The sequence below is a fragment of the Homarus americanus genome, unplaced genomic scaffold, assembly GCF_018991925.1.
Source record: "Homarus americanus isolate GMGI-L3 unplaced genomic scaffold, GMGI_Hamer_2.0 scaffold52512, whole genome shotgun sequence".
In the NCBI taxonomy this organism is placed as follows: Eukaryota; Metazoa; Arthropoda; class Malacostraca; order Decapoda; family Nephropidae; genus Homarus; species Homarus americanus.
In genome coordinates, this window is record NW_024735442.1 from 14,111,483 (window position 1) to 14,125,305 (window position 13,823).

The window sequence follows — 13,823 nt, forward strand, 5'->3', positions numbered from 1 at the left end:
TAAAACCTGTTACAGCGACGTGTTGTATGCATAACTTAACCTATAGACAGCCCCTTTAGAGCAGAGTTCAGAAGGTCTATTGCTGACCTAAACATCAGCTTCACCGGCGCCCATGTGGACACCGGGGACGATGCCAACCACCAACAGTGTTCATCAATGGCTGACACATTGTGATGGTACTATAAGAACGATTTAACTCGAATCAGTGAAGTTATAAACATTAAAACTGAAGTGTAGCCTACACAATGACTAAAACATTGTGGTGTACCACAGTTTGTTTACTCCGTGGTCGACGCAAACAAAATATCAAATTATCAACAATTCCAGTGAAGTTATCAACATTCTTAAAGTGACATTAAAGTAAGCAGTGGTTTAGTGTAATGCTATACATATCATTTACGATATACAGATACCAAGAGTCAACACGGATCACATGATTTCGGACAAAGCAATTCTTCAAAGTCGCCGTCAACCCAGAATCAAGCTTTTAAGTCTTTGAGCTTAAAAATTAGAATGTTATTCAACAAATCAAGCCTCCCCGGTTAGCAATCAACATCTTCGAAGATCAATCAAGAATCTTCAAGAATCATACAATCAAGAAACATTAAACAGTCAAGCCTCCTCAGTGAACACTCATCGTGAAGCACTCAAGCCACACTTTGACAATCATACATCCTCTCCCCAGTGAGGCAACCTGCTCCCCCCATCCCCTAGAAGACTAAACAGTAGTTCGTGCAGAATGGACCGGGCAACAGCTGCCCCCAGTGCCCCTAAGACACAACAAACCTATGGGGTGTGTGTGTGTGTGTGTGTGTGTGAGAGAGAGAGAGAGAGAGAGAGAGCGCTCGCACATGGCCCGTTTGTACATTTTGGTGTGTGGCTCTATGCATGCCAGATAACATCAAGTAGATCGCTGAGCTTTGAAACTTTTTTAAACCAGAATTGGAAGTCAGAAGATTTAGTTGTGAAACGAGGTTTATCTGCTGCTGGGCGACGGTGGCGCGGGGAAGAGGAAGGGATTGAAAAGGTTGATCGAGTTTGTCTCGGGGAGGGAAGTAAATATTTTTAAGGTGTAGTGCGGGAGTTGGAATACTTGGAGGAGTATGGACGTCGCCATGAATTTGGTTGCGAGGGCTTCCTAACAGTGTTAATGGAGAGAAGACTGCCTGGTTGGTGGGCAGATTTGTGGTTATTTTCCCCAAAACGAGGAAGAGCACGAGGACTGGAGGTTGGGGGCGGCGTGTGGGACCTCACAAATTAATATGGATGGCGGTGTTGCCTCCTGGGAGCCGTGGTGGGAGGGGAGGCGGCAACCAGACCCAGGAACACAAGTGCCGCAACCTCTTCTTGTGTGTAAGAATTCTAGGATGAACAGGCCGACAGTACTAGACTATCCTACATCAATTTGTCATTGTAATCTCCCACCGCCATTCGTAGGAACCATTTTCGTTGGTGTCTTTTCGTGGAATGAGGGTGAGTGGTTGTTCCTCACACCAGCCACCATCATCCTGGGAGCGTACCAGAAATATTATGCGTCTCTCCTCATGCTGTCCAGGTTTTCCCTCTCCCCGTGTATGTTATTGACATTTTTGACGGCCCCTCACGCCTTCCCTTAATATTTGCCACAAGAAGTGATGGTGTTGTGGCGGTGATGTATCGCAGGTGCCTCGTCGCTCCTTTGCCCCGCCTGAGGAGATATGTTATTGGTCGTGGAATATATCAACCTCCTGATAATCATCTCGCATTTACACTTCTCAGGAAGCTTATTAGTATCCTTGGTGCTGGAGTCGGTCAGTGTGGAGAGGGGTTAGGGAGTCGTTTAATAAATAGGATTTAACGTTATCTCCCAGAAGTACCTATGGGAAGGACGAAAGTTGGGAGGAGATGTGCTTTGTGGTGGTGGCGGCGGTATGAAGGAGAGTTAAAGGATAGTGGAACGAGGGATGGTCTTGGATGTTGTTGGGTAGGTGATGGTAGAGTTGCTGAGCTGATTGACTAAAGCAGGATGCGGGTAGTCGTTAAGAAAGAGATGGTTAAGTTTGATTAGATTCTGACTACGACTTGCAGTAATGATATGGAATTCATCCCTGGTTGTTACACAGTTGACTACAAGGTGTGGGGGGGGGGGGCTGGCTGGCTGGCTGTGTAGCACGGTGTGTTGGGAAGAAAGTAAAATGTGTTCGTAGTCTCGCTCTGGGGGAAGTGTGGTGTGAGTTATGGAGGCAGAGTTGAAGTATGGCGGGCAGAATGAGTTTAAGTAAATGGTGTGTGTTAAAATGAGTTGTAATGGCGGGAGGAGGCGGAGCCAGCCCTCAGAACCCCCGTGATATATATATGTAATGTACCGCTTATCTCTTGTTTACAAATAGCTCTAACAATGCTTATTGAGCTTTATGATGTATTAAACTAGCTTGGAGTAGGAAAAGTTGCTAGTGTCCTTATTTTTACGTAAACGGAAGTTGTTTATTTTTACGTTAACGGAAGTTGTGTTAGCTGTAGTTTGGTGGACTTGGACTTTCCTGCCTATTTGTAAGTGTTGGTGATGTCCACGGTAGCAAAGTGTTTGTGTGTGTTTTCTATGACCCCCCCCCCCCATTGATACTAGATTGGAGAGTCATCGTCGTTTTACCAGTTTATTACCGGAAGGAAGGTCAAGAGGCATTATATTAAAGTTATCATTGTGCGTGAGGAAGTGAATGGGATTTGGCGTGGGCTGAAGGGGGTTGGGGGGGGGGGCGAGCCCCAGAGATGAGGATCAATGTTCCACACTACTGGATAACCTATTGCCCACCAGAGTTGGCCGCAATGTGGTGGGCCACCAGTTTCCAAGCCTCCCAGCTCTTCTCTGCTGTTATCCCCATGTCCCACACCACATACCGCTGTTACGCCTCCCCGTGTCTCCCCCACACACACACACACACACACACACTAGAATCCTTACACACGTCTGGTCTTCAGTGACACAATCGTCGACATTTTTGTCCTTACCACGACTTCATCTCTTACTATACTAATTGGACTTGTCCCGAGTGTGTGTGTGTGTGTGCTCATAACGCCTTCACCCTTCACCTCTGCCAGGTCTTGCTAGTCCCCCAACGTGGCCTTGCAAAACCCAATGAGAACAATCCACAAAAGTTCTAATGCTTCTGCTAATGAGATTTCGTGCAAGGCGTAGGCAAGCTTGTCGGGGTAACTGCGTGGCATTCACGTGGTTTAGGAGTTATACCGCTCGTCATACCCGGGGTACAACTGATTAAGGAAGTTCCACCGCGATGACTTGGAAGTTGGGAGAGGGAATGTCAGTTGCAGGATCAGCTAAATATTCCCGAGTTCTCTTACCAGTGACCCACCATATCTAAAGCACTGCCCGATACTCGGTCTTGGTTGTGTCCAGGGCACTAGACGTATTTGAAGAGTCATAGGAAGTGAAACGCAGAGGCATCTTGATGTGGGGTAGATCTTGGTTAGTAGTAGTTACGACAACAGATTTACTAGCGGCATCTCCTGAGGTCTGACTCGTGTGGAAAATGTTCGTTAGATCATCCATGCTAATACAAGGGAAATAATGATGTTCTTTTGTAGATGAATTGATAAGTGTTCTGACAATATCTGGCAATGCTCTTGTAGGCTAGAGGGAGATGTGTGTAGCTGAAAACTGGCTTTCCTGCCTCTTCATTATTGCTCTCCCTTAACCCCCCCCCCCCATTTTGTTGTTTTTATAACCATACCGTATATTAGCTTTCTCTCGGGTGCGTCTGTAGTGAGTTTCTTCGAGAGAGAGAGAGAGAGAGAGAGAGAGAGAGAGACTATGCTCTTGGTTACCCGCCATGGATCACCTGAAGAATGGTCACCTCAGCTCATTGAATCTCATAATTACACATTTTAACATTATTTTGGGGAGGGGTTAGGTTTGCGTTATGGTGTTTAATCATCTGTTGAAATAAGCTGTGGTTGTCTAATCTTCACGTGAAGTCCCTCCAGATAGATCACTCTCGCATAGTCCACTTCCATAACAGAATTGATTTTCTTCCCTGGTTTATGGTGAAACCCGCGAGATTTACGGCTGATATTGTGACCTTATGTGGACACCCTTATCTAGTGTCGTCCCTCCCCATCCATCCGTCCCCAAGGCCCTCGCCTTCCCTGTATCCTTCCTTCCATACCCCCCCTCTCCTGCATCGCGACTCCTGTTTTAGTCACTGTCGGCTTGCGACGGCGGGGTCGTGCGCCACACACCTGCAGCCCTTCGTTATTTAACCGGACATTGTAGGTGATTGTATAAACTAGAGGCAGTCACACGCCGACTCCTTCACTCTTGGTGTGGATCATCCCCTGACGTTCGCTGACCTGATTAATGCCACTGCGCCACTGCAAATGTTTCTCTCTCTCTCTCTCTCTCTCATTTTATCCTCAGCTTATCTATCGTATCACTCTCCTCTCCCCTCCCACCACAGTATTGTTACCCTTCCACAGACAAGACCCCTCCCCCCCGTGGTTTGTGACAGCTTATGTTACGCAACTGACTTGCACACATTTACTATCGCGAGTGTCCTTGTGTGTACCCCGCCCTTATCTCCTCACGAAACATGGGCCAACTTATGCTGCTTAATTACGTTTCCTCAAACACTTTCAAGCTTAAATTGTTTCGGCGGACTTGGCTAGCTTGTCATGTTAGCGGACTTGACTAGTTTGTCATGCTAGCGGATTTGACTAGTTTGTCATGCTAGCGGACCTGACTAGCTTGTTATGTTAACGGACTTGACTAGCTTGTCATATTAACGGACTTGACTAGCTTGTCGTGTTAGCGGACTTGACTAGCTTGTCGTGTTAGCGGACTTGACTAGCTTGTCGTGTTAGCGGACTTGACTAGCTTGTCGTGTTAGCGGACCTGACTAGCTTGTCATGCTAGCGGACCTGACTAGCTTGTTATGTTAACGGACTTGACTAGCTTGTCATATTAACGGACTTGATTAGCTTGTCGTGTTAGCGGACTTGACTAGCTTGTCATGCTAGCGGACCTGTCTAGCTTGTCGTGTTAGCGGACTTGACTAGCTTGTCGTGTTAGCGGACCTGACTAGCTTGTTATGTTAACGGACTTGACTAGCTTGTCATATTAACGGACTTGATTAGCTTGTCGTGTTAGCGGACTTGACTAGCTTGTCATGCTAGCGGACTTGACTAGCTTGTCGTGTTAGCGGACTTGACTAGCTTGTCGTGTTAGCGGACCTGACTAGCTTGTCATGTTAACGGACTTGATTTGCTTGTCGTGTTAGCGGACTTGACTAGCTTGTCATGTTAGCGGACTTGACTAGCTTGTCGTGTTAAGGACTTGACTAGCTCTTCATGTTAGCGGACTTGACTCGCTTGTCATGTTAGCGGACTTGACTAGCTCTTCATGTTAGCAGACTTGACTAGTTTATCATATCGGAAGGTGTATAGGTTTTTTGTGGTGTAGTAGGATTTGGTGTTTAGCCTTTTACTTATCCGTCCTGGGGGCATTACCTCCCAGGGCACGCTTCTAGGCGCGCGTTATTCCTCGTAACGTGTGCAGGAACTACGGCAGGTCGTGAGTATTGGCCACTCCCTACGTCACTGTGATCTATAGTGCTCGATGTTAGCGTGTCGATTATAGATCCAAGGGCGTCCCAGGGTACAAAGTTGGGCTTGGTTATAGGTGGTAGCTGTAACAGATACAGCTGGGAGAATACGAACCAGGCGGTCAACTATACCACACGCCGACGACTGTGGAATAAAGGGCGCCTCCAGGAGTCCCGGGATTACTATACTTTTATGTCCTCGATCTGCCTAAGCTCTAAGGGGCATGGGAACAGTAATTAATGATTTGTCTCATACTTTCAGTGATTTACCAGGAATGATAGGAACTTTCCAGCGGCTCGTGGTGAGCATCTAATGAAATTTATTAACCGATCAAAATTGTACGGACCTTAAAATACCTGCACTCTTGGTTTTATAGTCCAACCGTTAATTATTATCTGATAAAAGACGACGAGATATGGAGGTTGTCTTATGTGGCCGTATTGTGCACACAGCTTGTTGACTCTAGAAAGTGGCAACGAATTACACTCCGTACCGGCACTCTTAGGTAACGTACTTATTGTGGCTGGACTGAGCATTGTATGATTTTGTAAGGGCACTACCGTCTAACTTACTAGGATGAAGCACAATATAATCACAATTTACAACACCATAATTTGAAATCAAATGTGCACTTTGTTGCTATACTCAAACAATTTAAAAGGGATTTTTTTTTTCGATAGCCATTGAATTATTATACTGTAGTATGATGTGTGTGTCTCAACTCAAGTATTATATTATGCAGATAACTACAGATTCAGCTGCATAAGAAAAAGGGGCAAATTATTAAGTGGCATGTGCGTGTAAGTTTGGAACAAGCCATCCTAAATTTAAAGTTAGGGTTCGAGGAAGCGTGCGTAAGCTGTGGTTTATACATGGCCAGAGTCTGTTCCAGGAAGGTGGATGGACACCCGGAAGGTTACTAGTTACCGGTACACACGAGTATGTTCCTCAGTAGTTGGCCAAATGTAATTTTGATTACAGGGATATATATATATATATATATATATATATATATATATATATATATATATATATATATATATATATATATATATATATAATGTGTGTGTGTGTGTAGAGGTAGGTTGGGCTACCGACTTGTTATTCCTTAGGGGCGAGGTGGTGAACAAACTTTGGGCCAAGTCGATCTAAAGTTTAGATTCACAGCTCGTTTGATCACTGGGTCTTTTATATTGGCTGATGGGGGAACGGGGCGGGCCAACTTGAGGTTTTCTCCCAACTATCTGCTGCTCCACCCCTACTATCCTGGGGTATTGACGCCCCTGACCCCATGTCATGTATGTTAGTATCGTGTATGTTTGTATTGGTATACGTCTGCATGTTTGTGTTTGTAAGTGTGTGCCAGCATATGTAATTTTGTGTGTGTGATGGTGGTGGGCTTTTTTTTCTGCAGTGTCATCATCGTTAACTTTACAGCGTTACTGTAGTGCTCACTCTAGCTTACTTCTTAAAACCATATATTGGCCGTAATGAACACACAAACTCTGTGGGGCTTTGTGTCAGACTGTACAAGTAAATATTATTTAATGTGGGTCCCATGGGCTTGCGGCCAATACTGCACCGGACTGTATTCACTTCCCTCACTAAATTGGGGTATACATTAAAGTTGGATGGACTAGGGGTACCCGGAGCCGGAATCAGAGAGACTTGGGGCAGGATGCGAGCTTTGTATCCACTAGGCCGCTCCGTCCCATGGGCTAATATTAGAACACACAGTACGAAAAGCGTACATTTATCTGAGAAAATTAGATACCTCACGTTCCATCGGTGCGGAGAAAGTTAACCTGCCCAAAATTGACTTTTTTGGTCGAGGATGGTTTTGAAGGAGCCTGGTGGAGCCAAGGATGCCCTGGCACGAGGGTCAGGCCGCTTCAGAGTCGTGAGAGCGCCATCACGCATAAGCTGTTCGTGATGAAGGGTTTAATTGAAGCAATAACATATAATTGTTGACGGTGCCGCGTTACTGGCAGAATTATCTTAATTTACACATCAAGTTTCCCTTACGGTTTATATTTCGTTCTTAGTGAATTTAATAAAGTGGACCACATCGGTAAAAATAAGAACCTTCAATCTAAACTCATTGTTGTCGGTGAATACCCGTAGCGTTTGTTGTAGTGGAGGGCGAGGGTGTGCAGATTGTAGATGGGGTGTGCAGCTGTTGTAGCGGCTGTGGCCCGCGACAGCTGGTGGCGATTATCAGTGCAGCGGCTGGGACCTTTGCAATACCAGATATTAACGAGCTCCCGCACAGCCTCGCCAATTAACATGAACATGAACCCAGCGCACTAAATGAACTTCTGGGTGATTTATAGTGGAGGATATAGCCGGGTATTTGGCTAGTGCCACGCCGGCTGTTGGGAGGACACATCAGCTGCTGTCGTCCCGAGTGGTTGGTCATGAGGCGCCACCCGCTCCAACCAACTGGGTCCTGTTATTTGGATGTTAAGGTAGGTTGTGGAGCCTCACCCACCACAACCAACGGGCCATGTTGTTTGGTTGTCTAGGTAGGTTGTGGAGCTTCACCACAACCAACTGGGCCCAGTTGTTTGGTTGTCTAGGTAGGTTGTGGAGCCTCACCCACCACAACCAACGGGCCATGTTGTTTGGTTGTCTGGTGGAGTTGCAGACTCATCACTTTGTTCTGTTCGGTTGTCTTAGGTTTTCTCAGCACTTTTCTGCTTGATCATTCACAGCACCATTGTGACCGCTGGCCTCCTGCTGGATGTTAATGCCGGCTGTTTTCTGAGTCTGTTCCTGGCTTATGTTTCTTTACTTCCCAGATTGTTGGGTATAATATTGTGGTAGAGCTTTGTCTTCTCTACCACACTTGAATTTTTTTTAACTTGAAAAATTTTCTTTACAGCATCCATTCTTAAAAATTTGATTCCTGGTTTTTAAGACCAAAAATGTTGTTTGTAAAATTAATACCATTTTAGGTGTTATATGGCTCCCCGTTCACGTCTGCTTTCTTACCCCTTCAGTCACAAGGGAAAGTTAACATACGAACCATGAGAGTGTGGACCCAGTAATGTGTTCGTGTCATATACCGTTGATGGGACGGTTATCTCGTGCTGATGGTTCTCTAAGGGTCAGGTTCCCCCCCTGTACACCAGACCTTGTTACTGCTACCACCACTGTCTTGCTCAGCCGCTGCCTTTATGCGAGGTAACGTCCAGCGCCACTCTGGGACTTGACTTGTTTGACTACTGCAGTGCTTTGTATTTACCTGTTATAAGTTTGTGGTTCAACTTGTACAGTTATCGTGTTTTTCAAGAATTAAGATTTTGCCTTGACTGCCTGTTTCTTGATTCTTACCGGTGTTAACTTGATTGTACCGTTATTTTATTGTAATAAGTGTCCCATATCTGTTAAACTTCTGGTACACTGTATTTGTTGTTTGTTTTTATGTTAAAGTTCGTTACTCCTTATCAGCTTCTCACGTCACTGTTAAGCTTGAGTGAGTTCTACATGTATACTACTGCCATTAACCTGGAATCTATTGATTACGAGAGTAGTTAAGTGTTGAGGCTGCCGCTATGTTTGGTACTGGTGTGTCGGCATTGTATGAGTTACAGCTTCACGTGGACACGAGAGAATGCTAGATAAAGTGGCCTATAATTCTGGAAGAGTCAAAGGAGGGAGACCTTATACGAGAAAATGCCACGTATTATGTTTATAATGAGGATAATTTGAATGAAGTTATGATGGTTATCCCTTGTATGATAGTCAAACATGAACCTGTGGTAACTGTCGAGAGGTGGAGGTTGAGGGTGTTGGTAGGTAGAGTTGAGTGGTGCAGAGCAGTAAAGGTGAGAGTGTGGGCGTGGTGGTGGTGGGGTTCAGGAGGGGCGGTAGGAGGCAGGTGGTGGGCGTGTAGGTGCGGCACAGCCCCGCCAGGATCGATGGAGACCCGCCCACTCTTCTCGTCGACCTTGGCTGGCACTACCCCCCTATCCCAGCTCTTGGCCAGCCTGCCTTCTTACCCCACTGGGCCGAGAGCCTGCTTGTCTGCTGCCTCCCCCGCCCTGGGCACCTGTCCCACCCTAAGCCAGCCCCCGGGAACACCTGCCTCACGATCTCCCAGTGAACCACTACATGCTTAGTGTATCGAGGCCTGTGGGGGGTTACTGCCAGGGTAGCTTCGTATGTTCCAGGCAGTATCATAACACCCTCAGCTACAGGAAGCCCTCATAGTGGCCACGTCTGCCGTTCCTCGTTCCCTCACCTTTAGGCAACGCTGCCACCCACAGTGACCCGATTCATACACCCCACACATACACAACAGCGCTAACGGAAGGGCCATGATAGGAGGTCTTAGCCATACCACCGCTACGCTACCCATCACTTTCACAGACGAAGGATATCCATGGATATCAGATTTTTTCTCAACTACCGTCTCATAATTTTGGAATCACAACAACAAATAATGCAGGACTGATTTGCGGACTGCATGAAACAGACGAGCTGACCGGTAGTACCAAGGAAGCCGAGTTGCATAGTTCCCGGAACAAACTCTGTGGTGGCAGTTTTGTCTCGGGATGCCAACGTAACACATGTGGGCAGGGAACAAGGGTGGTGTAGTTGAGAGGGGTACTGGTATGCTTGTAAGTCGGTCTGGGCCCCAGGTGTGTGTGTGTGTGTGTGTGTGTGTGTGTGTGTGTAAAGTTTGTTGCCATCTAACTTTAATATTTGTGTCGATTGGCAGCAGTAAGCGAAAGCGTTCTCATGTTTGGTTGGGGACAAGATGTTGCTTAGGATTTGTTTATCACCGTCCAGTCGTAACCCCGCCCCCATTTCCTCGTCTAGGTTAATATGGGGGCAGGACTGTGTTTCTTGTGTTGACACTTTGTATGTTTATTACTGTGCACCCTCAAACTTTATTTTATTTACGCATTTGCTTATTTTTATTTTTCAGGAAAGGGGAGCCAGAGACACCCAACCATGTGCTACTCATGACCATTCTCAATCCCGCCTACCCCATAACAGTGGTGAGTACTATATACAACATTGTACAATGTTTACATACATACATAAATGTGTACACACCACAAAAGTGAGTGGGTTAAGTTTAAAAAAAAATGCTTCTCTTGACGTAGGGTCTTAATTTTACGGTTATTTATATATATATATATATATATATATATATATATATATATATATATATATATATATATATATATATATATATATATATATATATATATATATATATATATATATATATATATATATATATATATATATATATATATATACATATATATATATATATATATATATATATATATATATATATATATATATATATATATATATATACATATATTATATATACATATACATATATATATATATATAGTGTTCATGGCAGGGGGATACCCATCTGGGTTACATTATAGTCGGGGATTGGTAATGAGTCAAATGACCATAAAACCTATCATAGTGTTTTTGTGAGTGGTGTTGACCGCATTCCCCTGCACGAGGTAGAGTTAGGCCGGGAGTCAGTCAGTGGTGGGGTCTGACACGTGATAGATGTGATAATTTGATGTGAAATTTGAGAGGTGGGTTGGCAGGCATGACAGGGTGGATGGTGGTGGTGGTGCAACTGAGTGAGGCTCGCCGGGAACGCTGCCGCTGCTGCCACTCACCTGCCTACCTACCGTGCCTGAGTATTTTAAACCCTGACTCACCTCCCTGCTAGTAAAACATTGTGAGGAGTGAAATACATGGTTTTAAGGTGTAGGACGACCATACGCCACTCCCTATGGGCGGCGTTATATATTGTAGGATTATTACATATTAAGATGGGCGAGTATTTTGAGGAAATTATTAGATTTTTCTTAGACATGAGAACGTTATATATCTTAAAGGTAATGTATACCCCGTTAGAATTAAATGTATACATGTCGGATGTTCTTCTTTTTCTCACTCCTGTATTAGTTCTGTGGTGACGTGATGAATAAGCCTTGTGTTGTGCAGCGTAGTGCTAGTCACAGTAAAATGAGGTGATGTGGTATAAAGGTGTATTACGTGTGCCGTTGACGGTGGACAGGTGACTTTTCTGTCCCTGGTATGTTGTGGTATGTTGTCATTTGTCGACGCCATCCACTTCGCCCTCACCCAGGTAGATTGCCACTCTCCCAGCAGCTGCCCCTCCATGGACATCATGTACTTTACGCTTTATAACCCCCCCCCCATCCTTACCAACACTAATGCTCGTTAACCTCTACCATCGCCCAAGGTAAGCGTGCCAATCGTGAGGTGTGTGTGTGTGTGTGTCTCGACCACATGTCCGAGTATTATCAGTCAACACGTACTGCATACTTTGACAGTGAGTAAACCTGCTGATGCACCGTCAGTGGACGCTTTCACCCGCGTCTCACACTCCTCTTGCTTTTCCTTTCAGTCCTTTTAAGTTCAATTCATCGACAGCATTGCTCTCCTATTACGACGCCCAGGTATAATTTGCTCTTAGTTCGGAAAAGAATTAAATGCGAAGGATGAGGATAGGCAAGTTCGGTGTACAGCTGTATTAGTGGCAGTAACTGAAAGGTGGGTGTGGAGTAGTGATAGTGATTAGTGCCACTGCATCAAATTAACTCGACCACCGGTGGTCATTGTAACCCGAACTCGTGCAGCCCCTGGCACACACCACGCACGACTCAGAACTAGCTGCCTGCCTCACATGTGTTTCCGGCCGCCACTCCATTCTTGCTTTGGTCAACCACGAATGAGCTCGCCTTACGTAACTCCACAATGTACCACCCTGCTTCATAAAGCTTTAACGGTTGTACTGGGTATAGCTTACATGATAGCGGGTGTGTATATAACCTCTTGAGATAATTATTTGTCGAATCTATGGTGTCCATTACCAGGTGGTCTAGCTTGACGCTCTAATTCGGCCCTTACTGTCATCCTTTAGGTAAATTATTGATTGATTTACAGTCCTCAGTGATTATGGTAAGGTAAGTTAATAATAGACAGATGGTGTGGTCATTACTCTCCCTTGTGAGTACCGCGACAACTGCAGTATAATTTGGGTAACCGCAGCTGGACGGAGGACAGACGAGGGTCATATATTACCACACGCCTTAATATTGTGCTGTAAGATCCGCCAAACGATTAATTATCGGGAAGCCAACAGTCAGTTCAGTTATGCTCTATTGCTTGCTCTTGCTTAACGTAAATATGAGTTCTACTGTTGTAAGATAATAATGCGTAGTTACATTTCTTATAATACCTAATTGTATAACTGACACTGCAGTGTTGACATTGATGTACGGAATGTTACCCTCGCAAAATCCATAAATTATCATTTAAATAATGTGCTCAGATTATGGTCATTGACTTGGCTCATCTCCCGTGTGTACCTGTGTGTGTTTTGAAACCATTCATAGCCGCATACAAATATGGCAGCGTAAATATTTTCAGGAGAGCAAAACGTTATGTGATGAGTGTAGATGGCTGAGAAGCAGAGCAAGTGCCTGTTAGTGTGAGAGTAGGATAGATTTGGGACGAGGTAAAGTGTGTGTGTGTGTGTTTTGTGTTCCCTGCCACTGGAAGAGTATTCCTTCCTGATGTGTTTGTGATTTTGGGTTGGAGGAAAAGGGAGCAGGAGGAAAACAAGGAGTAAGTGTGGGTGGCATGTAAGCGAGAGGAAATTGAAGAGACCGTTTTAACGGGTGTCTCGTCGCTTAGTGGTTGGTGAGTGTCCACGTGGGTCTGTTTGATCACTGGTGTGTTATTGGTTGGGGTTGAAAGCCCGAGTCGGTGCCACGTATGATCCATCACATCCTGTGCTTGTCACTTCCTGCTCCCTCTTCCTCCCCTCCTTCCTGGCGGACGTCGAAGCATACTACAAGGACAGGGCGTCACACATGGATGTTGTATGTTAAGGACGACAGACTGGGAGGAAACATCGGAAGTGTCTCGCACGTATTCATATGACATTGTTAATTAAGATTTTTTTTTCAGAATTGAAGAGTATGGCTACCACTCCCAACATTTTTGAATTGGGAAATTTATAGTTGACGCGCATTGGATTTTTTCAATGTCCTTAAAATATATTGGGAAAATCATGATATTGTAGCTTTTTATTTCCGCACATTCTTGTTCATCAGTTTAGGCGATTCTGCGGGCGGATGAAGAACAGGGTTCTTTCCCTTGGTAAGGAGACTAATAACCACTTCAGTTTAACCATGTTT

The 13,823-nt window shown here is 45.0% G+C and overlaps 1 protein-coding gene across 13 annotated transcripts in view; it reads left to right on the forward strand.

Moving 5' to 3' along the window:
- Nucleotides 1–13,823, forward strand: part of LOC121871042 (heterogeneous nuclear ribonucleoprotein L-like) — a 278,283-nt gene that overhangs the window by 201,340 nt on the left and 63,120 nt on the right. For all 13 annotated transcript variants that reach the window (XM_042373119.1, XM_042373113.1, XM_042373116.1 and 10 more), the window contains one exon: nucleotides 10,535–10,607. In XM_042373119.1, the coding sequence (XP_042229053.1) occupies nucleotides 10,535–10,607 (73 nt within the window). The remainder of the gene's footprint in view (nucleotides 1–10,534; nucleotides 10,608–13,823) is intronic.